The sequence below is a fragment of the Dermacentor andersoni genome, chromosome 11 (genome assembly GCF_023375885.2).
Source record: "Dermacentor andersoni chromosome 11, qqDerAnde1_hic_scaffold, whole genome shotgun sequence".
Classification (NCBI taxonomy): Eukaryota; Metazoa; Arthropoda; class Arachnida; order Ixodida; family Ixodidae; genus Dermacentor; species Dermacentor andersoni.
The window spans coordinates 49,992,696-50,019,827 of NC_092824.1; the positions used below are offsets into that span (position 1 = coordinate 49,992,696).

The 27,132-nt window shown below is 44.4% G+C and overlaps 2 protein-coding genes across 9 annotated transcripts in view; both read right to left on the reverse strand.

Moving 5' to 3' along the window:
• heph (polypyrimidine tract-binding protein 1 heph) overlaps positions 1-3,501 on the reverse strand; it is a 157,308-nt gene extending 153,807 nt beyond the window's left edge. For 6 of the 8 annotated variants that reach the window (XM_050167797.3, XM_050167803.3, XM_050167801.3 and 3 more), the window contains exon 1: positions 3,091-3,501. In XM_050167797.3, coding sequence (XP_050023754.1) covers positions 3,091-3,116 — 26 coding nt within the window. In that variant the 5' untranslated portion in view covers positions 3,117-3,501. Of the gene's footprint in view, positions 1-1,542; positions 1,745-3,090 lie in introns of those variants that run through there. The other 2 variants (XM_050167806.3, XM_050167805.3) reach the window with 2 other exon arrangements.
• Positions 3,502-6,351: 2,850 nt separating this feature from the next.
• On the reverse strand, positions 6,352-26,899 carry Cchl (Cytochrome c heme lyase). The gene is made up of 5 exons (XM_055064481.1): positions 26,718-26,899; positions 22,171-22,423; positions 19,245-19,519; positions 11,751-11,834; positions 6,352-9,366 (listed from the first exon to the last, which is right to left on the reverse strand). The coding sequence occupies exons 2-5, from the start codon at positions 22,411-22,413 to the stop codon at positions 9,102-9,104; spliced, it is 867 nt and encodes a 288-aa protein (XP_054920456.1). The 5' UTR covers positions 22,414-22,423; positions 26,718-26,899; the 3' UTR covers positions 6,352-9,101.
• Between the last annotated feature and the right edge of the window lie 233 nt (positions 26,900-27,132).

Consider the following 27,132-nt stretch of genomic DNA (forward strand, 5'->3'; position numbering starts at 1 on the left):
CACATCTTCACTAAAGCTGCATGCAGTCACAATTTATGTAAGAGCAAAATAACATGGGACATTGTAGACAGATGGAAAACAGTACAGGAACGCCAAAATTTAGCCAATTTCTTGCCTTTCCAAAATCAGTGATGTGCTTATCTTGAAGTGGAACAGACAAGGAAGAGGTGCACTTTGAATTTGCTTTTGAAAAGCCACGCACTATTGGTGAACTTTTGCAGAACACCACTGTAGTTTGTGCATTTTTGGGCACATAATTGCAGCATCGTATATGTGCTGTTTAGGTAAAATCGAATTATTTTAATGTACTTGACGATATACATGAGCAAAATGTGTGTACACATACACACACACACACGTTTGCATAGTTAAATCTGTGTGCAAATTTGTAGTACATTCTGAATTTTAAATGCACTTGTACTGTATAAACCACTTTAGCTTTAAAAACTGCCAAGCAAAGGGGCAGGAGCCCCAACAAGCTGCTGGGCCGAGATAACGTAAAAGTATTTCAATCTGTTATGCCAAATCCCCTATAAGCCCTTCAGGATAAGTCAAAATGGCTCGGACCTAGTCCATACGGGCGGGGCCCAAGCCATTTTGACTTCTTATGGAGGGCAGTGGCAGATAAGGAATAAAACACTGGAATAGTTTAATGTTTGTGCAGCTTTTTGTTTTGTGACCCTGCAATTTTGCAGAAGAAAATGCTAAATTGTGTGTGTGCGTACATGCCAACTGAGACAGTACATGCGGCAGAGTAAAGCACAGTGCTATAAGAACATAAGGTTTTAAGGTATGTGTAAAAGAACAGAAAACTGCCTTGGCATCTGAATCATTGAAGGAACATACAAATGCTCAAACAACAAGACCTGTGCTTGTAAGAAACAAAAATTGAGAGTGGGTACTGGAGGAGCTAGGTGACCAGGGCACATAAGCACTGCATTTTACCTTGTCCTGTGAAAATTAATAGCCAGCATAAAGTGGTGGGAACCAAAACATTTCAACATGCTGCAATCCTCAACAATGATCCTGACATGAGAGACCGTACACCTGAGGTTGTGCTAAGGAGTAAGCAAGCTACACGGACATATCTAGCGGTTTAGCGTAGACAAGTAAAAAAGATAAGTATACACGCCAGTTCTAGTTGAAAATAGCACTGTCGTCTGTCATCTACGCATCGCAGTGAAATAGGATGCATAACGTGAGCATCATTTCGTCAGGAACACACATTACACATCAGAACTGCATCAACGCCACCTAGACCGTCAGACTGCTGTACACAAACTCCAACTGTTTTGTCTGCGCTACTGCAAGCCTTTGCTGTTAGCAGATATTGAGAACAAACAACGACGGAGGCTTAGCGCTAATTAATGCTAGCCATTTCCGTTTCTCGTTTAGTCCCAATCTTGACCGCCCTTCGCAGCTACGGTCACATACGCAACGCGGCCTCGTATTGCGAAAATCGTGTGCCGTGCTACCGCGGCACTTGGCCTCACCACGCGATGAAGGCGTGGGGCGGAGACACACGACACTCGACAAACTCACTCGCCGCGCGAAGTCTCTGGCTTGCCCCGTCGTCAAACACGCTGCTACCGCCAGCAGAAAGTGGTGCTTGGCGTGTCGGGCATATCGACAGTCCACTCGCCACGGATCAATATCGAGACGCCGCACGACTGTCACGCCAAAACCTCCACAACGCGTCACGACAGCTCGGAAAAATCGAGCCAGCCAATCGCGGCGCCGGGTCTTGCCGGCACGCGCACGGAGGGCACGGGAAGAACGAACAAAAATTGATGCAGGGAGAGAACCCTGCAAGGCTAATTCGACCTATCTCACGATGCCATTCCCGACAAAAAGCAGTGACACACACTAGATTTGCGGCCGCATCGCAGCCAGAAAGCATGCGCAGGCGAGACGAGGTAGGGCAGCAGACGAACGCGTAGAAGACGCCAGCAGACGACCGAGCACAAAAAACCAGGCGATAGCGTGGCAGAGAGCCCACGCTTTCTGTCGCGAAAGAACGAACGTTCTAACCCCTACAGAAAATTAAAAAAAAAAAATGGAACCCAAGTTTTACGCCACTGCCAATCTCTCTACGCCACTTGTTTTGTTTCAGGCGCAGCACCGCCGCGACCACCTGTTGGCCGAAAAGCCAAGCCGCCCGCAGTGCTATAAGCCGCGGCGCCCGCATCGTGTGCTCATTTCACCGCCGCCGCAAATTCTTTTCGCAGCACCGTTTTGGCGCCAGCAAAAAGTTATATGCCTACTTTAGAAAAACCACGCATAGCTAAGCAGCCAGAAAAACAAGAAATGAAAAAAAAAACGCAACGAATAAACGGAGCGGCTGCCAGCAAGCCGTCAGTTTCCTGCGTCGTTAGCTTGACTATCCGTTTGTACGGTATAGCCACGTCATGAACGATTAGTGCTGCCACAGGAATAATCCACGTTCGCGTGGAGTCGAATGAATGGCCGCTTTTTCATGCATGATTGCAGCAGATAAGCCTTGAACCGAGGACAAACGTTCCAGCTGCCATCGCAATTTTCCCACACGCTGGCGCAAGCAACTTTCCTCGAAGTTAAAGAAAATTTCTTTCTGTAGCAACCAGCCTGGGGAACTGGAAATTTGCCGCATGCACTTTTGGACAAAAGGACGAGTGTTAGAGCGTCACTGAGATTCACGAACTCTCGCACTTCGTATACAACAGCCCGTGGATATTGCGCGTGCGGTCTGAACTCCAGCACGCGCGGCTGACAAGGCGGCACGCGCAGCTCCTTTGCCGCACGCCTTTTCTGCGCAAGCGTTTCTCGGCGCGTCTCAAAGCCGCTCGCAAGCCCAGTGAAGCGTCTGTGACGCGCACAGCATGCGGCAAGACGCCAGTGTTGTTGCCCCTTGACCGTACCCGAGAGGCGCACACACAAAGAAAAAGGAAACGAACAAATCAACAGTTGAGCACCCGCGACGCCAGCTAGGCCTTTTCTACCCCTGGTTCGGGCAAGCTGGCCACCGGCGGACCAGTCACCTACGCGGCGAACGGAGACACCAGCTGCGGCGCCAAAATTGACCATGCAGTGAAAAACTGGACCAGTACTCACCCGTTCATAATAGCGACACAATTCATTTAAAACTTCAGCCGACGTCTTCTGTCGCACTCGGATGGCATGCAGCAAGTGGTTGCTGCGGAGCGCGCGGGAGAGGAGGGCGCAGCAGAATGCCTTCTCTTTTTTCCGCCGTCGTCGGTCAACCCGTCACACAATATGGCGGACACCACAGAACGAAGGAGTAGTACAGTCGGAGTCGCTAGGCGCGATGCGGCCGCTCGCTGTCCGCTTTGACGGCCTCGCTCGACAAGAGGTGTGGGCCTCGGAAACGTCGTTACGGGGTTTGCAGCACGCGCGGACACCGACTTGAAACGTTAAGCAGGCGTTGTCACTCCACGAATCGGGCACGTCGCAGTGAGCGCGCGGTGGCTGTCTCGCTGTCTCTCGGCTCGCCGTGAAAACAAGAGAGGAGGCGGCGGCGGCCAGCGGGCGTGCGATGCGTGACTAAACAAACGGTGGCGACCCCTCGCGTTCAGGTCGCGCCTCCGCTAGCCGTGCGCGGCTTGCAGCGGCAGGTGATCAACCTCACGTCGCCGCGCGCGGTAGCCGGTAGAGCGAGGATTCTCAGGGCGTAGTACGTCCGTGTACGGTGCGTCCGCGTACGGTTTTGACCGTTTCCGCACAGTCCGTTATGTGCTCCCGGAAGAAAACTAAGCGCGGGAACTGGTCTCTCCGCGACGTACGGTAGCCGGCACGGCGCGGTCTCCCCTTCGCTTCCATCTCTCGGAAAGTTCACTTGCAACTCTGATCAAGCTATCAGATAGCAGAGTAAAGTTTGTCTTGTCTCGAAAAAAATAATTTGCAAGAAATCTGCGAAGTGGGAACATTTACTCTGTCTATGCCGGTCGCCACAAATTACGTTCGAGCAAAAGAAAAATGACATCGTTATTGCACGAAATGAGGACAAGACAATGGCGTAGAATTTGTCAATTTACGCTAGAGTTGCACATTGTATGAAAAGCTATATGAAACGTGTGGCAATAGATGGTAGGTCGCTACAAAATACACAATTGGCAAAACTTGCTAGCCCTCGGAAGATTTTAATTGGCCAAGCTCATGCAATAATTTATTGCATCCCGAAAAAAAAAATGTCTTCACAGCCCAGTACTTTTACCATTCATTCAGAAACCAATGAAACGCAACGATGAGCCTGTCATTTTGGAGTTTGAACCAACCACTGCAAAAAACATTTGAGCCTATCGAAAGTACCAGGCAGCAGTCCTAGAGCCAATGTGATTTTCCATGCATTCCGAAGTAAAGGTTAAGCAAAACAGTGCACTTTGGTCTTTTCAGGGCTTGAAAATACAGGCACACAGCACGAGGATTCGATATAGAATGGAAAGCACAACACAAATGCTTTCCACAAACACAAAAGTCCTTATCGTTCCTCCTGCGTGCGCATTTTGTACATCTACATTTTCATACTGTGAATCCCTACAAATTTACGCCACTTTCAATCAATCGGTCTATTCATTCCATTCAGCAGTATGTACAGGCATGAAAAATGAACTAATACAATAGCAGCCTGAATAGAAAAGAATGTTAGAGAGAAGGAGAGAGACAACTTCCAGCAGCAAGGCATCAAAGACACAAAATAGGTGCAAGAATCGCCAAACTTTTTTTCGCCTGCAGTGTTAATTACTAATTGCTCATGTAATGTGGCACTGCACAGCAAGAGCCGCACTGAACTCCTTTTACCGTCAAATGAAGAAAGTGAGGAGGTGAATCTTCCAGCCTGCGAGAGGCAAGGCGTGACAGGTATTGAGGCAAGGAAAGTGAACAAAACAGCAGCCAAGGCAACTGTCCACTGTAAAACCACTGAAGACCTCCGATGAAACTGGCAGCTGCTTTGGCATGACAACAGCAAAAGGTTAGGTCCTCAACTGCGACTTCACATTGCGAGGCTTTTATTGTAGAGGAAAAAATAAAACATATGTGAACATGTTGAGACGCTAAAGATGCCAGTCCCATTATTTCTCAATATGCTGCGTGGCAACTGGCACAAAATAATTTCTCCATTTTGTATCACGCAAGCACTACTTTCCTTTAATCCTTTTCAATAATTATCAACCATCACAGTATAAGTGGCTGATACTGGCAAGAACTAAGGCGTGGTGTCATGCCATGGCAACTGAAAATAATTCTTACATATTGTGGTCAACACCAATATCAAGATCACCTGCCAATGCCAGTATCACGCCAGTATGTTAAGAATTGCTGCCAAATAAGCAAAAATTCAGTAGTCTAGCAGAATCTTCGACTTGTCACTTCAGAATGTTCCAGCTGCACTAAAGAAGCTGCGTAATGCAAGATTCAAGTTGTCCTAGTCTCATTGTGCTTGAATTTCAACACTTGTATGTGAGGTAGGAACACTTTACGACTGGTTTCCCATTATTTGCTACCCTCGATTGTTATGCTTGTTACAGCTGCTATGAAAAACAAGCGTCTGGTGTGAAAGAACGCCTTCATGTTGAAACGTTTTCTCACTGCTTGTATTCCACTTCGAAGGCAAGCTGTCTGGCATGATATTACATATTGTAGAGCAGTTTGTATAGAATAAATGATGGCTGCACTTGCGTACCTCAATGAATGCAGCAATGCAGGCGACTTGGAGAACACAGTCTTGCACAAAACTCCATGTTCTGGCCATTATTTCTCAAGAAAGAGACGCAGACATGACATTGTCAGAAGTGAGCTGGTCTGCGTAGCGCATTTGTCCAGCTCGTGCCAGCACCGGCCGTGGTTCAAGTGAAGACGAAGTGCTAGTTGCACCTGCTGGGGCTTGTATCTGACACATGGTTTTAGCATGAGAGCTGCGTCTACATTTTCCTTGACAAAAGTAAGGCAGACGGTGCTATAGCACACTAAGAAATTACCACATCACCATTAGCTTGGAAAACTGCATTATGGGAAAGCTAGCTTTAAATTATGAAAAGAGACTACTCAACTTTCTTTCGCTCAGGGGTCTCTTTTTAATTAAACAGCTCATAAAGAGCATGCTGTGAAATCATAACAGCCACCCAGAGGAGGTTTAAAATGTGTGGGCCCTGGCTGCAATAATCAAGCTTCATTTTTTTATGTTAGAGGCTGCTTATGCTCATGATAAGGCATAGTGTTTTTGCTTAACATGTAACACTACTGTGGCATAAACATCCAGCTAAAGAAGGCCACCTGACAGGGCCACCAAAGTTGGACTACATTGCAAACGTAGACAGCAGCATGAGCACATGAACAATATGAACACAAGAGGCAGGATTGAGTGAACACAACTGTTTCTTTAATGCTTCAGAATTGAGCAAGAACACACTCCTGATTGACTAGAAGTACCTGTCGAATAGTGAACCACATCAGAATTCAAGATTATGAACACCTACCAATGTAGTACATGCCTAAAGAAGGCAACATACTTTACAATACAAAATATCACGGTGCCAATAGACAAATTTAGGGATGCTAGGCGGAGAAATGGCAAGTGGAGAGATGTGCTTTGTTAAACAATAGTTAGTACTTCTTGATAAGGCCAGGAAAACAGCGAAGCTGGTGTAATTGCCTTGCATGTACGGCAGCCATCACTGCAATACCAAGTATCTACACCCTCCCAAGTTAAAATCGAGAAGATGTCAATTCTGGCTAAACTACAGTACAAGCTATGCAAGGAAATTAGTTGTGGCACACAAGATGTTGCCAAACTTTCCACAATAATCAATTTCTACTGCCTTAAACAGGCTTCAATTAGTTTCTGCGCTGGTGCAAACCACACATACACAAAAAAAATCACAACAATGAATGAGTTTTAACAGAAAGATCCTAGACAAGGGATCTTTGAACCAAAGTGCACAATGCCAATGCACTTCATTGCACTGTCACAATGGCATCATCAGGTAAAACTGCACTAAAGGCGTTTACCAAACGTATGCACTAAAGGTGTTTACAATGGGGGAATAAAAAAAGTGGGCTCTCATTCTTGATTAACGGTCTTCTCATAACCTTCTTTGCAGCAGGGCATGCCGCCTTCAGAATGCACCACCATTTAAGGCAACCGCAGAGGCAAATGCAAAAGTTTTTTGGAGTATGGAGGTTGAGATGAACTAAAATGTCCTTGTGGCTTCACTACTCAGCCTTTAAATTTAGGATCACGTCGCAACAGACACATGGGGCAGCAGGCAGTGCACCTTTAACAACGAATTAATGTAAAAAGTTGTTGGTGTCGTGCGATAAAAAAAATACCGGTAGTCAGGAAAGGTATGTATGCTCCCTTTTTAACTAACCAGGTGCATGTGTTTGTGGTGAGAAGGTTATTACTTCTTTCATTTAACATGATGCTCAAAAAACTTTTGCCAACCTGTGAACTTTGAAATTCGTAAAAATTGCGCAGGCATAACATGGTAGGGGGAGTACAGTGCACACATATTTGTAAAATTTGCCTCAAAGATACGCCTCCTATGGGATAAATACACAATTTATTAAGCATGATTCATGTCCAGGCACGGCAGACAAGCAGAAAACTTTGAATAGTAAGAATTGAGGGGCAATGCAATGTTTTCAGATAGCAGGGACTTTTTCGGCAGCACTGGTGCTGCCAATTTCACCTGCTTCAGAACTGCCCCAGTGCAGAATGTGCACCACAGCACAACACATAGTAACTGCTGCTCAGCACAGGCGCCTTACTCTCTGCCCATTATTGCAAGGCATTTAGAGTGCTGCAACAGGCGTCGCTCACGTTCTCACAAAATTGTAGGACAAGTTGGTGGTTTAACACCAAACAAATCAGATCAGCCAGAAAGCGACATGTCATTGCTTGGCGGTGTGGCTTGATGTCGTGTTGCATGAGGGACCAAGTAAGGGAGCGAACGCAAAACTTAAGAGACTGACAGCGCCCAATTGGTAACGTGTGGTTGTGACGGCACGTGGGAGCGGAAATTGGGGATGGTAGAACTGTGGGTAGCAATAGTGCTACCGGGAGAAAATCAATCAAGACAGAACTTGAAAGCATATGATGTCAAGAAGTACGGTGAAAACTATCAGTCACACTCGAGTCTCCTCGTATGCCACTGAATCTGCATTTGTGGCATTAATGTTGTGACCATAACATGGCATTCATCTGTACGATGCACATGCGCCCAACTGTCTGTGTAAAGTGTCCTTTAGGCGGGGAATGCCCTGTCCTTGTTTGTCTCTGTCTTCTGCTTATGCGTGTTCCAGACATGACATGCTATGGCTTGTGGTCTGAGTCTCGCCAAGACACCTCCCACATCACACCAGCAAAGTAACACAAGTGCAATGTGAAAGTTTCTGGGAAGAACAACGCAGAATGTGCTGCACTAAATAGGCGTACGCGAAGAAGCGGTTAGCTGAATAGCCATCAACAGCCTCAACATTGAAGCTAAGCGTCAGAAGAACGGTTCAAAGCTAGAGCAACACACAAGGCGAGCGAATGTCCTGCCTGCTTCTATGTCTGAACACTTGCCTACCAGTCCTTTGTCTTTCAAGCATGATGCGTCACAGCCCAGCCTCCACCCACATTATTTTACACCGGTAAGTTTCGTCAAGATGGTTATCCTATCCTGCCCTGTTTATTATCTTAACTGGCAGCCACACCTGTTTTCCACTTTTCAGCAAAGTGATTGTCACAAAGTCAGCTTGCAATCCAAGGCTCACTCTGGGCACTTCAATCAGAGAGACCAGCTAGACGTAGAAACAATATAGCAAAGGCATGGAAAATTTTTGACGTGGATCATGATTTGCACAGAATAACCAGCACACAGATAGCATGCATTAGTGAATACTGGACATGCTAGTTTCTGCAGCACAAACCAATAAGAGACGCAATAAGGTCTACTTGATGCTTGTCTACATCAACCGCATAATTCAAGTAGGTGTGCTTATTAGAACATGTTGCGAATTCCAAGTAAATAGAAGTTTCACTGCACACCCACAGCTACATGCACGCCTACCTCCAACATATGTGGCTACACAAGATTGCTGTAGATTCTACACCGGCAGTCCTATTGGCTAGTCGCAGCATCTCGTTGGCTTGCAGCCATCTCAGAGCTGGATTCCTGCTTGCTTGCTATCGTCCATCGCCACCACGCAACCTTCATGCGGTCCCAGACATTCTCGAAGGAGTCGAAAGCGGGTCGAACATCAAGGAGCGCAAAGCGACTCGATTCCGCGTTCACTGGCCCACCATCATAGTAGTCAATGACGTAGCGGACTTCTTTGCCACAACGGTCAACGATCCAGTCGTGTCTGTCAAATGGAAGCTCGTACCTGCAGAATGGAAAGGATGCATTAATAAAGTTCGACAAATAACGACTGAAGAGCTGGTCACCCACAATATGAACTAAGCCTCGGCAGGCAAAACTGCAGTTCATAAGTTGCATGTGGCTCCAGACAATAGCTAGGCCTAACCATGTCTAACTTCTTAGTAATGAGGAAAGACAGTGCAAAATTAAGCGAGGTCTAAGTAGCGTTCAGCAGCTGTACTTTGTAAAAACAGCTGCCAGTATCACTAAATATAATTTTTTTTTTTAACTTCCACTGCAGGTTTTAACCGCTCCCTCTTGCCCTGCTGCATGGTGCAGAAAGGACTATACGAAAAAGGGAAAGGAAATGCGTTTCGAGGCAGGCAGAAAGAAAGCACGATAACCATCCAGTGCGGCAAAGACATATACAGGGTCATCCACTTTCAGGGGAAATGCGTCATCAATATCCAAATCGGCATAACTTCAACATTTCTTCTACTTCACAGAGGAAATGTGCCTGATACGATGCACAATGATGATGTCGATAAATGAGAGAATATTTTTTCTGAATTTGTTGCTTAACATGAGCTGCCATGGGTTCTTGAATACTAACAAGGTTTTTACCCTGAAAGTAGCTGGCCCTGTAAATATGTATGTACGTACGCACAGTCGGACCACAATAGTTTACGGACCATGGGATCTCTGAACACTAGAATTTCTGAGCAGCTTGTAAGAACAACCAGTAAAACCGTATGTGAAAATGTTGTTCGCATATGCTAGCAGAGGCTGCAAATGTGAAAAACAGGCTGCACCATGAGGTTGGCAGTTATTAAACTTCTTTGCAGATCCAACGGTGCATAAACTTTCGTGGTTGACTCTATGTACATATGTATTAACATTGGTAAGTATTGCATCAACAGAGTGAATGCCAGAATACCTATGTCACAAAGTCAAGGTCCCACTTCGCAACCCCGCAAGATGCACTAACGCAAAACACTCCTGTGGCCTCGACAATCAGAAAAGTTTTAGAACAAAAAAAAAAATGTCTTACCAAATTTTCTGTGCTATTGCCATTGTAAAAAATGTTGAACTTGCATTTTTGCAGCAGCACTATGAAAATAAACTGATTCCTGAGATGAAACTTTCAATTTTGCTTCTTTACGTTAGATGGGTCAACATCTAGTTGTATCAAAGTTTTGTACAAACCAGACAACTCTTAAAACTATTCGCTTTGACTCTATTACTACTTAACTTCCGGCATTCCTTTGACCAAACAGGCCTACACTATATAGTATATAGGTGTTCTTGATTCCACCAAATCTGCTTTTTGATTACACTTTTCAACTACACCAATATTCTTGACCACTACGGGTAACAAACAACTATCATAAACCATTTTCATCCCATAGCAAACCATCTAAGAAAATGCTTAAAGGACACAGTTTTGCCTTCAAAACGGTTGCTGTGATTCCTAGTAGGCAACGATATGCAATAACATTATGCCAAGATAAAATACCATACAAATTCAAACACATGTAACATTAAAAGCTGTCGAGAAAAGCAATAAGCAGGCCTGTTACAAGACTCTACTTCTTTTTCTTCTGCACAACTCTCAAGTAAGCCCTGCATGATCAATCAGAAAATGCATTTTCCAACGTTTAATGGATGCCAGAATTACTGCAGCTGAAAGCTCTACCATTCGGTATCAATGCACAAGACATATATTTTCTTGGTGTTGACCAACTCGCACAGAGGTGATAAACAGCTAAAATGGGTGAAAAACAATTGGCAGTTTTGCCCGAAGGCAAAGCGTAGACAGCGATAACAAAGTTAAACGTTGCACTTAAGTTCCTTACACCGTGTTCTGACAACATGCGGAGTGAACATGACGCTATGCAGCATCCCAGACAGCGTCTGCTGCGCAGCAGCAACGCATCCTTGCAGATACCAGGCTTGTCACAACGCTGCCGTTACAATGAATGTTGCCAGCTACTTTACAGGCGTCACATCTCAGTGGCACACTAGATGCCATCTGCTCAGACCAGTGTGCGCACCACAGTGTCGTTTGCACACAGCTGCACAGCAGGAACCCCGAACTGCATGCACACAATGCTCAAGACAGCAGCGGAAGCCATAACTTTGCCCTGGCTCCAACAGAACTGATCGAGCAAAGCATGACAGCGCATTCGCATGGCTTCATCCTTTTCGAAGTCGTGCACTTTGCATCTCTAGAGGCCTTCTAAACCTCCAAGCGCTGACCGCACATGCACCGTCGATGCCAGGACAGCACGGCAGTGGCGCCAACAATGCGACCTCTATTGCGTTAGTTCCTACTGTCGCTTTCACAATAAAAAGAAGCTGTACATGTTCGTTGTCCTCCAGCGCAATCAACAATGAGGGTGCACTCACCCAAGCCAGCTACGTATTCGAGCCCGAGGTGAGTAGTCGGTGGCCTTGCCTCCAAACCTCTTGAGTCGGGGTGTGCAACACTCCCTGCAATCGAAGATAGGCACAGTACAGTTCATGTATGCATTTCTTGCAAAGAATGCACCATGCACATTCCAGCTGCTAATAAGGTCAAACTTCTAAACACATAGGGGTATGAGTTGGACACCGATTGCCCCGAACCAAATATATAAGTGCAAAGTGTTTTTTCGATGTGTTTCTGAATCTTTAATACTTCTGGAGAGAATCTTCAACAAGAAATAGAAAAACAAGCTAGAACACCTACAGTCTTTCTGCAACAAGATTTCTGTGGTTACAGAAGATGCGAACTGCAACAAGGTAGAAGAGCATGAACTGGAATAGTATCAGTGATGCTTAGAAAACGGATATACAAGCACATGTGATCAGCTGCAATTACCTACAATATTCTGCACAACAGCACTCATGCTGCAACCATAACATTTAGTGAGCCCAACCTCACTAAAGGCAAGTGCCAGCGATAGAGGGATTGATGCACCACAGCTGTAACATTCTGGTGACTAGAGCAGAGGTCTGCACACTTTCACAATAGACTACATCTGAAATTATAAGGCTAAACAAACAGACGAATATATTACAAAATGCTAATCATATATGCGGTTTATTGGTGCAAGGGCCAGGGATGGCCAAAGAGCTCCACAATGTGTGCCTTGAGGCAAGTATTATAGGACCGGGTGCGGATGGGTCTGGAAGGGTGGCACCTTTATGTGGCAGTGGCGTGAATGTAATGGCATGTAATGGCATGTCATGGCAGGGTAGGGTGCAGCAGCTGCAGCCACGGGCTGTAATGGATGATTGTGTTTCGTTGCCTCTTCCGTTACACATTGTCCCATGGAACCAAGCCTGAACACACACACCAAGTCTCACCAGCTGGAAAGGTGGAAAGCTTGGGTATATGTCGTCTGCAGACAACGGTACATACATTTCAAATGCTGCTCTGTTTTTGCTTAGTTGTTCTAACATCATTGAAGGAGCCACTCTTTTGCAAAGAGCTCCAGGTTCTAAGTAAATTATGCGTCTTAGCCTTTGCAGATGTGACAGTTCTGGAGCATGGGCACCGAGGGCAAACACACGGACTTGTAGTCATCATTTTGCCACTTATGAGCGACTCGGTCTTTCTGCTTCGGGGTATATCTTATGTCGTGGCGCTCCCCAGGTCTAGCTGTGACTGCTACACGACTCTGTGTGTTCTGCTTCAATGCTTCAGCGGTGAACGTCAATGCAGCAGATCATTCCCACTCGCTTCCAAAGCAGGCCTTACACATGCACCATACGCTAGAGACGGTTCTTGTCACCTCAAGCTGCATGAAATAGACCAAGACTGAAGACTGGACTAGTAGCTAAGACATTAAAAGTGATGAAGCATGGCGGCAAGCTTTGTTTGTGGGGGTGCATTCGCAGGACAACTCGCACTAATTTTTCTTTTTACACTGCCCGATGTGACCTGCTTCATGCTAGCAACAACCTTTCTCAGGAGCAGACACACAAAAATGCATTTGCCAGTTTGTAAGGCCTTGGGAAACACAGTGCAATATCATTGCAAGCGCCGTGTGTGCACTTCTCGCCTTTGCTTCGTTGTCTGCGTCACATGCAACGGCTCTTACTGGTGCCATTTGCTAAGCTATTCAGCATAGTGCTGCTGGCGCCTTATGATGGCCACCTGGTGCCTATAAAACAACAAATATGCAAATTACAAGAAACTTGCCCTCTTCAGAAATGCTTTCTTTTATCACCTAGACAACCCTGTTGATGCTGTAGATCTGGATGCAGGGAAATAATCAATGCATATGCTCACTGATACAACCATCAAATTGGACTGATGCTTGGTGGTTAACAAAGAAGCTTGAGAAGAAGCTAAGGACCGATGAACGAGCGATGGAACAGAAAACGATGGCTGAGACAGGAAAACAGTGGTGTAGGTTAAAGAGCAAACATCCGATAAGCTAGCTGACATCAAGAGGAAGAAATGTAGAGTTGGCCAGACCACATAATGCTTGGGGCCGGTAATTGATGGTCTTATAAGAGTTACAAAATGGGTACCGAGGGAAGTGAAGCTCAGCCAACTGCAGTGGAGGATGATAAGGTACAGAATAGAATCAGCTGACACAAAACAGGGGTAGCTGCCAAATGGAGATCACTCGCAAGGCCTTTGTCTGGCAATGGAAATCAATGATGATGTTAACTTGTGGAGCACCACTAGATGTTCTTGTCGTAACCACAGTAAAAACTGGTGCCCGCTCCTCTGCTCGCTTTTGCTTAGCTAAGAGCATGAATGGAAAAACATGGCCCATACTACATTTGTGTTTCCTCAAAAATAAATTCAGGCATAATCCATCTCACGATGAATGTTGGCGTTAAAACAATTAGCATTGAAGCACTGTAGTGACACACCGCATTGCCAAATCCATCCCTTCTGTATAGCTGACTTATATTCAACTTTCTGCTACCAACACCTTCTTGACTACTCTGTTGCTCAACTCTTTTCGCTCAATGCCAGCTCTGGTCCTATTCTGTTCACATCACTTCTTTCTCCACACTTGTCGGTTTCTGATGGCAACTTTTTCACCTTTCTGTAGCTGAATTTTTCCATCTTGTGTTGCCAACTTCTTCCCTTCCTGCCTCTTGTTCTCCTTGATTGATTGATTGAAAACTTTATTATTCCACCGAGCTGGGATGCCCGCCTCTTAAGCTACACGCAGGTAGGGGGGGGGACAAAGCAGTCTCTGCGCGTTGAGGACGGCGAGTCCTTAACGGCCTCAACGGCCAGGCGGATTGCTCCACGCTGGTCGTCTTCAGCCCCGCTCTGGAGCAAAGCCTCCCAGGCTTTCTCTACTGTCAATGTTTGCCTTGGCCCCTGGGGAGCCAGCACACTCCCATATTACATGGTCTAGCGTACCTCTCTCCTTACAAGTTTTTCAGAGGACGTCGTTATCGTCCCTCGTCTGAGTTAAGTAGATCCAATATGGTGATGTGTAATTGTTTCCCTGGAGGTGCCACCAAATGCGAGTGTCCTCCAGAGAGAGAGACCGATGCGGAGGCAGAAAGATTCTTCTTTCGGCTTTGTAATGATCTACCATTTCCCGGTACGTGATGATGTCACCTTTGATCCCTGGAACTGGCTGCTCTATCCGAACACCTACCCAGGCGCACGTACCCATTCTGGAGGACTGGTCAAGAATGTTCACATACCTAGTGTCACACACCCAGTTGCACAAACTATTCTAAAATTATTTGGTTCAATTTGTTTCTGGCACTATTCTCATTCGTATTCGGTCTCAAAAATTACTATTCACATACCTCTACTGAAACAAAAAGACAATCGGCGTGCTTACCTTAGCAGGAATTCTCATGTGTTAAACATTCCATGTCACTGACAAAGAAACCAAATTATGAAATTACTGAGTAACTGCTCTTTCCAGTGGTCGAGTGGTGACAAGGCACAGTTCTGTCTAATGATGGCTAAGTTTAGAGAGGAGTCCTAAAATGCTGGCATTCAGAGATCATTTTTTTTTTTGCATTTCTGTTAAACGAACTACAAAAATCAAAACCAGCTACCATGCCTCACATACCAGTACCATCCCATAAAAGAACTTCATACAGTAAACCCACGTTAGCTCAAACTCTGAATCTCCATATATCAATTAAGTCGCAAATTTTTTTCCGGCCTCTGTGTCAACTCCATGTATTTTTCCCCTCTTATCTTGAAGTGCTTTTGCGCCGCACTCTGGATATCTTGAAATTTCATCTGCAAATATGTTAGGAAAGAGTCATAACCCAAAGGTTTCCATACTTCGTGCGCAGCTACGATATTGCCAAAAAGCAACATAACGGAAAGTATTTAGCAAATTCCGCTTCATTCTATGCCGCTCTTCTCATCCACCATTCACGGTCGGCAGCAATCTCGTTCAGGATGCAGGTGTATTGTTATGACTCCTGAAAAAATATTATAAGTGCGAGAAGGTACACGTAACCTCTGCAATATTCACACCCACATGTGCACACAGAACGTGGTCAGTTTGCTTATTAGCCATGCTCTGCTTTTCTGTTTGTGGATACGCACGCTACGCCATGTAAGGTGTGGCGCTCGACTGTACGTTTAGTTTGCTTGGCTGTGATTTAGTGTTTGCTTGGCTTTGTGGAGGGATCACTGTTGCCCGTAGACAGCGCACATATCGGATTCCAAGTCGTATGACATATCACAAAATTGATCTACTAAAAATACTGCTTCTGATATATTGAGCTTGTGCAAAAATTTAGCGGCTGCCGGCGCCTACTTCAAAAGGCTCTATGTGGCCTACGTGTGGCCAAGGGCTTATATTTTTGTCAATTCATTTATCCCTAAACTCCGCTTATCTTGAAATTTGCTGTGGTTTTTACGCATTCGATTTAATAGTGTTTAACTCTACTTCTGTTGTAGCGTAAGTGATACAATGAAAAAAATATTCCACAAGCGAACGCACACAGTGACTGCTAATCGTGGTGGAAAGCTGACACTGCAATGTTTCTGAGAGTGGTGAAAGATGAAGTAGCAGGTGTGTGCGTGCATGTGTGTGTGTGTGTATATATATATATATATATATATATATATATATATATATATATATATATATATATATATATTTAGAAGTCTTCGTCATGCTTCAAGCATTCATATTCAATCACTGGACAAACAAACATTCACAATCATAGCAACAAGGCCTCCCATTGTTCCATAGTCACACATAAATGCGCACCACATTCTGTCGCAGCTTCTGTTTACAACCAGAGACCCTCCCCAAGCACCCATCTTTCCTTCTTTCTTTTTTAATTAGAAAAGCTTGCCCTGCAGCTTAAGCAGGTATTTAAAGAAAAGCCTGGAGGCCTTCCTTGTACAGAAACTGCATTAGTGGCTTAGTGAACTTATCACCCATGAGCCAAAGCCTACAACTGTCTGCCTGATCCATTCATACTTTGGCAGCTCTTAGTACAGACGACTCCAGTTAATTCAACTCTTGCAGGACCTCAAGATTTTGTCAAACTATTCGAAAGGACGAATTAACAAACAGCAGTAAAATGAATTATTGATATATTTTTTTTTATTGTTTAAAGACGTCTGCAATGGGATTTCGTGTCTTGAAGTGAGATTCAATCCGCACGAGGCGAAGGGCACTGGCATGTTTAAACATTGGCTCGGCGTGACCTGACACAAAACAAGTAGCAATGAATTGTTTCATGGGCACATGGAGCATAGCCCACAAGAAGATAAAAACAAATTGATATAAAATAGCTTCATGCCTAGGGAGGCCGTAGCATTGTCTGCTGAATTTCTGGTGTTTTCAAACTTGCAGTAACCGCTGCGCATGTCAAGGGGTGGCAGCACAGGTCAGTTGGGATCAAACAAATTAGCATGCTTTCGAGCTCGAAATAAAAGAATTTTCCTTCCATAGTAATCTATGGTTTTTCAACAGGACTTTTCAGTGCCGTCCAATAAGCCGAGGTTGAATTAACGGGAGTCAATTGTGTCCTTTCTCGAGTGGCCCTTATCTCTGGGCAGAGCCACAACAGGTGGCGAATGTCTGCTGTAGAAGCTGAAACAGAACACTTCAGGACAACTCATGAGGCCTTCGAGTATTGGGCCCCAGACCCACGTGACAGAAGGAGCATGACCCACCCCTCAAAGTCTATAGAGAAAGACTTTTCCTACCCTAGCTAGTTTACGAGGATGGGAGCAGACACACACATAGATGAACCCCTTTTGTGCCATGCTGAATTTGGAGAAAAATGGTTAAGTTTTTAAAATGCAGAATCCTTTCTGAAATACTAAGTAGCCAGTATTTTAAGCATTTGTTTATGCATCATATTAACCTTTTACTGCAAAGGTGAGACCTTAACAGGGCTATACAAAATAACTAAAAAAATATGAAGGGCACTGTTGACGAGAAAAGGAAGATCGCAAAAAAATTAAAAGCCTTATTGATGAGCTGAGCTCCCCTATGGCTTGGAATTTTGGATCACGTAAAAAGCCTAATAGGATACTAGTGCAGATATAGAAGAGCCCCCGTCCAAAATTTTAAGCTTGAAACACTAGTAGAAGTGCCATGAAAAGCTCACAAAAATAGCCGTCCTTGATACAAAAACTGAAAGGGAAAAAAATTATGCAGATCCCACGCACTGTGAGAATTCAGGTAAGAGAAGCTTTCTGTGGTGTTTGCAGTGATTGACGATATTGGCACTGATGTGGACGACATACGAAAGTTGTGAGCTGGTGTTAAACATTACCTTGCGTACAACACTTGCGTTAGTCTACGTAGTACACAAAACACACAGCGAGACCTAGTTGATCAAGGTATTGTTGCACGCCGCTGTAGGTAGCTAGCGAGAATGACAGCACTGTCATTGCCTCACATGGCACAACGCATGATGGGTAAAGTCTCTGCTTGCTTGCGCGTTGTCGTCTTGACATTGCGGTGCTTTAACGCAGCTTTGCGCCTGCACGCCCTGCGTCGGTTGTCGACACGGACAAACTTGCACTGTGTTTATTTTTCAGAAACAGCAACTGCATGTTATGCCGTACCTCTAATTCAATATTTTCCAGTTTGTTCGGAACTTTAGCCATGCCTAGTAGTAGCGTTTCCTTTGTTATGTGACCCCAAGCGAGCCATGCTTTCTGATAGCGCCTTTGCCCTCTCTTTGGATGCTCCCATATGAACAAGCTGCCACGAAAGAATGGTGGCAACATTGTTATTTACCTGTTTTGTGACGGCATTGCCTTTACCCATTCTCTGTGTCCTCTCTCTATTTCCTCTCTACCATGCCATCTATCTTTTCTCAGGGCTGTTGCTCGCGAGTACAAACCTAAATGCTGCAGCTTCTGCAATGCTTTTGCGGGGGGCTCACGCATAATTACAGCCACCTAGAGGGCATAGTGGCGATGAGGGAGCTTTCGTTGCAAAGGTTTCAGAGACCCAGCTCCCTCACCATGGCCAAGTACAATATGCACATTCTCAACCACCCCAAACACGGCGTGCCCGGCAGCAGCAGCAGCAGCAGTGGAAAAGTCGCACGAAGAAAGAAACAATGCTTCATTTTAAAAGAAAAGCTGTCATTACAGCTTGGCGAAAGCAACGCATGACCTAGAACATGCGACTCCCCACCCTGACCTCTGTGATTAGATGGCGGCCCTGGCTGCCCTTAGTGAACTGAAAACATCTCAGAGGGTGGGCTAGGACTTACGTCATAGCCACTAAACAAGCTGATGCACACGCCATCAGCAAAGGTCTGCTTAGAGGCTGCTAATAAGAAAATTACACAATTGGCAGCCCTGTCGCTTTGCCAACATTGCTTCAGAGGTTGTACATACCACTCACTCTTAACCACTTTCGCAAAATTGAAGTTTCGTTGCAGACATCCTTTAATGGCTACATGTGTCCGAGCACTCACTTTGCGTGAAGTGCCTCCCACTTGAGGACTTCCTCCCAGGCGTGGTCGTTGTTGGCATTGTGGATACGGATGATGTGTGCCATGTCCTCGGGTTTCAGATCAGCCTCGCGCCACCTCCAGCCCTTGCGCAGCATGGCGTTCCAGAACATCTGTTGCGATGGGTACTCCCACGTCTCGCCCTCCGCTGCACCAGCCTTGGGGATGCGTGACCGCTGTCGCTCAGTTGGCAGCGGGAATGGCTGGTCCGCCGCTGGCTGCTGGTTTGGGCTTGGCATCTGTAAACAGAAAAACAAAGGGGAAAAGACTATTTGTTTACTTTCTTCTTCTTGCAGTACACATCTTGGAATTTATGTAAAGTAAAGCTATTGTGAATCGGTTAATTAAATGCTATAAAATTATACCCAATGCATGCAAGTGTTCATAATGTATGCCATCTTATGAAATGTGCAAGCTTATGTAATATGTTTATGTGCCGTACCGGTAATAGAGAGTTTTAGAATAGGGGCCTCAAACGTTTTGGGGCCCCAAAGAAATAGCGTCGAAGCCACTGCGCATGTGCAAGACGCAAACTGCCTTTGGGTTTTGTGTTGGGAACGCTATTTCACCGATATAGCGGGAGCCCAAATAGCGGCCCCAAAAGTTTTGCGTTGGCAAACATGGCGGCACCCATCGAAGCGACGGCTCTAACCTAGCACTGGGTTCGATTCGCAGTAACACATGAAGTTCGCAAGCTAGGAGAAGTGACTGCGGTTATCGCTTTCTCTCAACTAGCGTGTGTTATGAAGATTGACTCATTAGACGCCGCTGATATTGAATTCGATTGTGGATATTATGGCTCGTAGGCCTAACACAGCTAAGCTTGGCTGGTGAAGGCTAGTAAAGTTGGTTTGCTCAAAACTAAGCGCAACTAATTGTTTGCTGCTTGCAGAATAACCTCTAAATTGTAATTAAATGTGAATACACAAAAGTCAAAATTATTATTCCTATCATAAAATGGTATACTTTATTTAATTATTTCTAATAGCTTTTCTTTGACGCCATGATGGCGCTGTCAGCGCAAGACGCTATTCGCAAACGTAAAACCCTATTCTAAAGCTCTTCCCACCTACGTGCCCCAACGCTACCACCCGCAAAGCTCTTTGGGGCCCCACACTATTGGGGCCCCTATTCTAAAGCTCTCTAGTGACTCTAGCTCTTTAAGATGTGTGGGCAAGTCTTACTTAGTTACAATTTTTTTTTTTTTGCAATTAGTGCCAATGATGAGTCTGTCTCATCCACATGTTTAGGCACCAATATATGATTGTTACTTCCACCGAGCTACCTCTGAAAATTTCCATTTGCTTCTCACATTTATGGCGGGCTTGGTGGCATTCTTGCAGTTTTGTTCGAAATTATAGCACGGAAATTTCACAGATGTTTTTGCCTTTGTAAGTCTTTTTCGTGCTATTGAAATTGCAGGTAGGCCAGAGTCATATGTTCACTTAAATGCTTCTCATTAGAGACAAGAGCAGTATAAAAGCCTTCTGCATTAATGGTTAACACTAGTTAATGCTGTAATCACTGTTTCAACTAGTCTTTGCAAGGTTTTCCTCAAGTTCCAAAGGATTCTGGCCACCTATCGTAAAATGCATGTAAATATAATGTAGAGCTGATCAGAAATGTTACGACAGCAAAGCATCAGTGAAAAATTAACATTTGCTCGCAGTGTTGTTAAATGGCCTGAGATATAGGAGAACAAGATGGTGGTTTTGCAAGAAAGTATACACTGCATCTTGTGGTTCAAGGGCGGATGCGTGGGATGTGAAAAAATTTCGCTATTTTTCAAATGCTCTGAAAACTTAGGTGGCTGAAGATAGAAAATACATTTTTAACTCAAACAAGGCGGACTTTACAATAGAATCTTCAGATGAAATATTCCGCCTGTTCTGAACTGCTTTCACGAAAATTGTGTCTGTCAGTGGAGCATGCTTTAAAAGGGCTGTCCACTCGTCGGCTCAAGTTCATTTGATCAACCTGGCTGCAGGTCATCTGAAATTCAGCATATTGCTGTTGTGATGACAGTGAAAAACCAAACACTGACAAAAATATTAATTAAGAATAAAATTCCTTATTTGGCTAACTTGCGTGCAGGAAGACAAGTGATGTTCAAATCACAGCGGCAGCAGTAAGCAATGTTATCAGTCGTTGAATATCAAACTCACAGGTCAAGTCCACCCAATACTGTATTTATGCATGTCTCACCATACATTCCAGAGTAAATGCTTGTGTTCACATATGTTTGACAACGTACAACACTGTTCATGTTGCACATGCAAGTCGCTTTTGCTACACAATTGGCAAGAACATTCAAGAATACAATAGGTGTGTCTTGCACGGCGCAATGACTTGCTAACTCGTTTTTCTCGCTTTGCATTGAGGTGATTCACCAGTTGATATGGCTACTGTTGTGTTTGTATGCCTACCTTGTAACACAGTGATCATCACGTAAGATCTGGTAGTAACTTTCCGTGAGCACTGTCTTTTTTTAGTTGTAATTTTAGTTCTTATTTTAATAAAAATTTTTTGTATTGACTGTTTTGACATTATGTGCCATTGTATTGTACAAACAGCGCTTTTGTTACACTGATGCCCTTTTCTCTTCCTTCCTTTCATTTGTTATTTTTTTGAGTGCAGCTTGTTTTTACGTTCGTATAACCATTGTTCTTACACAATGCCTTCCTGAAGGCTTGTAAAGTATTCATAAATATATAAATAAATAATACGGTGAGAAATGGTGACAGGCAAAGAGAAAGACAATGTATGTGCGACAATGTATGTGCGACAATAATCAGGCAAATAATCATAAAAATAAAGAAAGAGGTAGGAGAGGCGGCTTTGAAAATACACAAAAGCAGCAAATGGATTAATCAGAAAGGTTTCTACCAACCATGTTGGCTGGGTTGATGTCTTCACCGGAGGCTGCTGCATTCATTGGGCACTCGCTACGGTAAGGCTGCTGCAGCGGCTTGTCCTTTGCAGACTGGCCTGTGATCTCGTCACAGAGACCGTGCATGGTGCATTCAGACGGTGGTGACTGCTGGTGCTGCTCAGGTGATTCAGAGCGGGTGTGGACAGTCGCCGACCCTAGAGGCCCAGTTACTTCTCTCGGGTGCGATGCAGTCAGGCCCATCGTTGCGAACCTGACAAGTCGAAAGCCAAATAAATCAATAATGACGGGGGAGGGCTCGTCAAAGGAGAGCATGTCAAAGGGCCAAGTGTCCCTCTCTTTCTCTCTCTCTCTTTGTAATTTCCTTACTTTTATCAACAAACTTCTTTCATCAGCTGTTTGGGAGCCAGAAAACTACACTTATCAAACAATGCTCGCTATATAATCGTGTTTGTGATATGATATAACGGGGCTAAACAAAGAATGTTTTGAGAATCATCATCATCATCATATTTTTGATTCAATGCAGGTTGAAGGCCCCTCCCTGCGATCTCCAATACCTCTGTTCTGCATCAAACAATTCCAACTTGAGCCTGCGAATTTCTTAATTTCATCACCTCGTCTAGTCTTCTGTCGTCCTAGACTGCGCATCCCTGCTCTGGGCACCCATTCTGTAAGCCTAATGATCCACCGGTTATCTAACCTACACATTACATAGCCTGCCCAGCTCCATTTCTTTCTCTTAATGTCAATAAGAATATTGGCTATCCCCGTTTCCTCTCTGATCCACACTGCTTTCTTCCTGTCTCTTATCGTTACGCCTATCGTTCTTCGTTCCATCCCACTTAGCCCAGTCTTTAACTTGTTCTTCAGTTTCTTTGTCAATCTCCTAGTTTCTGACCTGTATGTTAGCCCCGGTAGAATGCACTGATTGCATACCTTTCTTTTCAATGATAATAGTAAGCTTCCAGTAAGGATCTGAGAATGTCTGCCGTACGCACTCCATTCTTCCGTAAATTTCCTTCTCATGATCAGGGTCCCCTGTAAGTAATTGACCTAGGTAAACGTACCCCTTCACAGTCTCTAGAGACTGACTGGCATTCTTGAACTCTCGTTCCCTTTCCAGGCTATTGATCATTATCTTTGTCTTCTGCAACTTTAATCTTCAACCCTACTATTATATAAACTCTATTAAGGACCTCAATCACTTGTTGATCCTTATTCCTAAGCCTTCCCAGTTTAATAGCTTGAATACATCTCCCAAACACGCAGTGAATAGCATTGGAGAGATTCTATACCCTTTTCTATATAGCTATCTCTACTTTTCTTGTGGAGAATCAAGGTAGTTGCGGAACTTCATAGATGTTTTCCAAGATATTTAAATAAGCCTCCTTGATTGCGCAATGCCTCTATGACTGCTGGTGTCTCTACTGAATCAAATGCCTTTTCGTAATCTGTGAAAGCTATACAGAAAGGCTGATTGTACTGTGCAGATTTCTCAATTACCTGATTGATGACATGGATATGATCCCTTCCTAAAGGCAGCCTGTTCTCTTGTTTGACCGAATCCAGTGTTGCCCTTATTCTATTGTAAACTGTCTTGGTGAATATTTCATACAATACTGGAAGTAAGCTAATGGATCTATAATTTTTCAATCTGTTAATGTCTTCCTTTTTGTGGAATAGTATAATGTTGGCATTCTTCGAGTTCTCTGGGACCATAACACATTTCATATAAAGGGCTGCAAGCGTTTCCAGAATGATGCCTCCTCCATCTTTGATTAAATCGACTGTTATACCATCTTCTCCTGCCGCTTTCCCCATTTCATGTCTTGCAAGGCCCTTTTAACTTCATCGCTAGTTATAGGAGGAGCCTCTGTAACCTGTTCATTACTACTTCGAATGGAGGTATCGCAGCTGCTCTGGGTACTGAACAGGTCAGTATAGAATCCTTCTGCTGCTTTTACTATATCTTCGAAATTTCTGATGATATTACCCTGCTTATCTCTCTGTGCATGGCTTGGCTTGGCTCTCTTGGCTTGTCCTATGCCAAGTTTTCTTCTCGTTGATTGCATGCTGCGTCCATTTTTTACCGCTTCCTCAGTCTTTCTTACATTATAATTTCAAGTATCCGTTACTTTTTCCTTGTTGATCAGTGTTAACAGTTCCACGAATTCTGTCTGATCTCTTGAATTGGACACTTTCAATTTTGTAATTTCTTTATGTCTTTCGTTACTTGGGATAGCTTACCTCCTACTTTAATTGCTGCTTCTGAAGTCAGTCTAGTTATGGTTTTGTTCATTGCCTCTATGTCATCTTCATCCTTCTGTTCTAAGGCTGAATATTTGTCTGCAAGCACCAAACTAAATTGGTCTGCTTCTACCCTTACTGTGTCTAGGTTGGCCTGATTCTTCTTGACCAATTTTACACTTTCTCTCTTCAAATTTTGGTGAATCCTAAACCTCACTAACCTATGATCACTGCACTTTTACCGAATATTTCAACATCCTTCAGAATGCTGGGATCAGCGGAAAGTATGAAATCTATTTCACTTCTTGTTTCACCATTAGGGCTTTTCCAGGTCCACTATCTGTTGATATACTTCCTGAAGAAGGTGTATATTATTTGCAGCTTATTCCTTTCCGCAAATTCTACCAGCATCTCTCCTCTGACGTTCCTAGAATCGATGCCGTAGTTGCCAATTGCTAGTTCACCAGCCTGCTTTTTCCCCCACTTTTGCATTGAAGTCACCCATCAGTATGGTATATTGAGTTTGCACTGTTCTCATTGCTAATTCAACATCTTCACAGAACTGTTTTGTATCATCATCATCGTGACTGGTGGTTGGAGCATAGGCTTGTACTGTCTTTATCCTATACCTCCTAGTAAGTTTTAGTATGACTACTGCTACCCTGTCATTAATGCTGTAGAACTCGTCAATGTTGCCCACTATGTCCTTATGAATTCGGAATCCTGCCCAGTATTACTTCTTATTTAGGAGTACTCTATAGCAGAGGACGTGGCCATTAGTCAGCGCAGTATAAGCCTCACCAGTTATTCTAACCTCATTAAGGCCAATGATATGCAACAATGCCTGATAGTTTCTCGAAGAGTCCTGCTAAACTAGCTTCACTCGAGAGCATTCGTGTATTGCACATTGCCAGAGTCAGTTTCCAGTGGCGGCCTGTCCTGGTCCAGATATTCTTAGCACCCTCTGCTGCATTGCACATCTGACGGCCGCCTTGATCAGGTGCTCTGCAGCTGCTGGGGACTGAGGGCCATTGGTTTATCAAAAGAGTCATAAGAGAGGTAGTGGCCGAATACTACACCAGAGAGGCCAATTCCTGTTCTGGTGAGCGAGTGTCCATTGCTTTGAAAGCGATGTTGCACTTCTTGCGGAGAACTGGTCTTAATGATAGACTTTAAGCAGTGCCGTATTCTCCTTTCGTATTTTTGCTCTTCTTTACATTTTTTTTGTAATATCTCTTTTTTATCGTCTATTCATTCCTCCTTCTCCTCCGAATGTCTTTTGTTGAAGCTTAGTGGGCCTTCCTAATTTTGTTGTACCTGGATTAGTATAGCGCCACTTGCTCTCGGCATCTTTCACCGGTGCCAGGCACGACTCCAAACCTGAAGGTAGCTGTAGCTTTGAGCATAAGACATCGTAATTCTATTGACTTCTGAGAATCCTCAAACATAGTGGTACTTGACAAGGATGGTTGTTCACGTTACAATCGATTCGGATATAGCCTGCTACAGCCGTCAATGCTAAAGCATGCGCCTACCCTCAAAGGAGTGATCCACAGAGACTCCTGTTTATTTTTTTTCTTTTAAGACGGCTGCAGCCGCATTCGCATTCAAAAGCAACGTGCACCCTCCCTCTGGAAGTTACCCCAGCCGAGCATAAAGCGGTTTTTTTTTTTTTTTTTTCTGAGCTTATTTTGAAAAGTTGTGGACCTAGGTCGATTCTCGTCTTTTGTCAAGTTGAAATTTTCACTAGTCTGCTGCTATTCGACAACTGCATTCTGCGGAAACTGCGCTTGTCTCACATTTAATAAATATATTTGTCAATTAATAAACGTCTATCTCTCTCTTAATGAGACGCGAACGCTTGCTGCGTAGTAGCAGCGTCAACCAGGGGCTGCGCTGCGCACAATACGAACGCAAACGAAAGAGATGTCTCTCCTTGCTCCCATACCAACGCGCCGAAATTTTGTTTTGGTCACAAAATTTTACTGTGTGACTGCCTCACGTACTAATTTAAAAAAAAGAATAAAAGAAATCATCTTGAGAAATGCGGCTCGAGGCAAGCCGCCTCTGTGAAGGTGAAGTGCCGGTCACGAGCGTTAGAAGAATGGCGCTAGGCGAGCCTACTGGTCAAGTCTGCACCAATTTACTTGAATTGTGCTGCAGCTTCCAACGTGCACAGACCCCAGTGATCACCGAAAAAGCAAGCACAGGAGACACTTCGAGAAGAGAACACTGCAGGACCATCGACACGAACGCGCTGCTCAAAACGCACGCGTAAAAAAAATCTAATCGCTCACCTACGGCGGCCTCCTCCTTGATTTTTCTAGGTAAGGTGTTTGAAATACACTCAACGCGACGTCGGAAGGTCAGAGGACATTCACCGTGTAGAAGATTTATTTCTAAAGGCACTGCCAAAAGGGATTGTTGGAGCACGCTTTCTCCACTGCACTGCTCCGCCATGCGCGGACATGTGCGAAGCGTAAACCGGAACCGGAAAAGTAACAAATCCTAATGTTAAACGGTGCCTAATAGTTAATATTGCATTCTTCTTTCTTCAATATTTGCTTTTTTGTTAATTGCAATATTTGTAATAACAAATTGTTTATTTTTTTTTTCTTAATTAGATAATAATGTTATTTTACTCATCTTGTGGGCAGAAGAGGAAGAAGCCAGAAAAATGTTTACGCCATATTTGTACGCATATGTCCATCG

Excerpts from the sequence above, each read along its gene's own strand:
- Cchl (XM_055064481.1), bottom strand. The coding sequence starts at position 22,413 with ATGGGCCTGACTGCATCGCACCCGAGAGAAGTAACTGGGCCTCTAGGG. Across the intron at positions 19,520-22,170 it reads ACATCAACCCAGCCAACATG|ATGCCAAGCCCAAACCAGCA; the intron begins GTTGGTAGAAAC and ends TTCTGTTTACAG. Across the intron at positions 11,835-19,244 it reads TGGGAGGCACTTCACGCAAA|GGAGTGTTGCACACCCCGAC; the intron begins GTGAGTGCTCGG and ends CTTCGATTGCAG.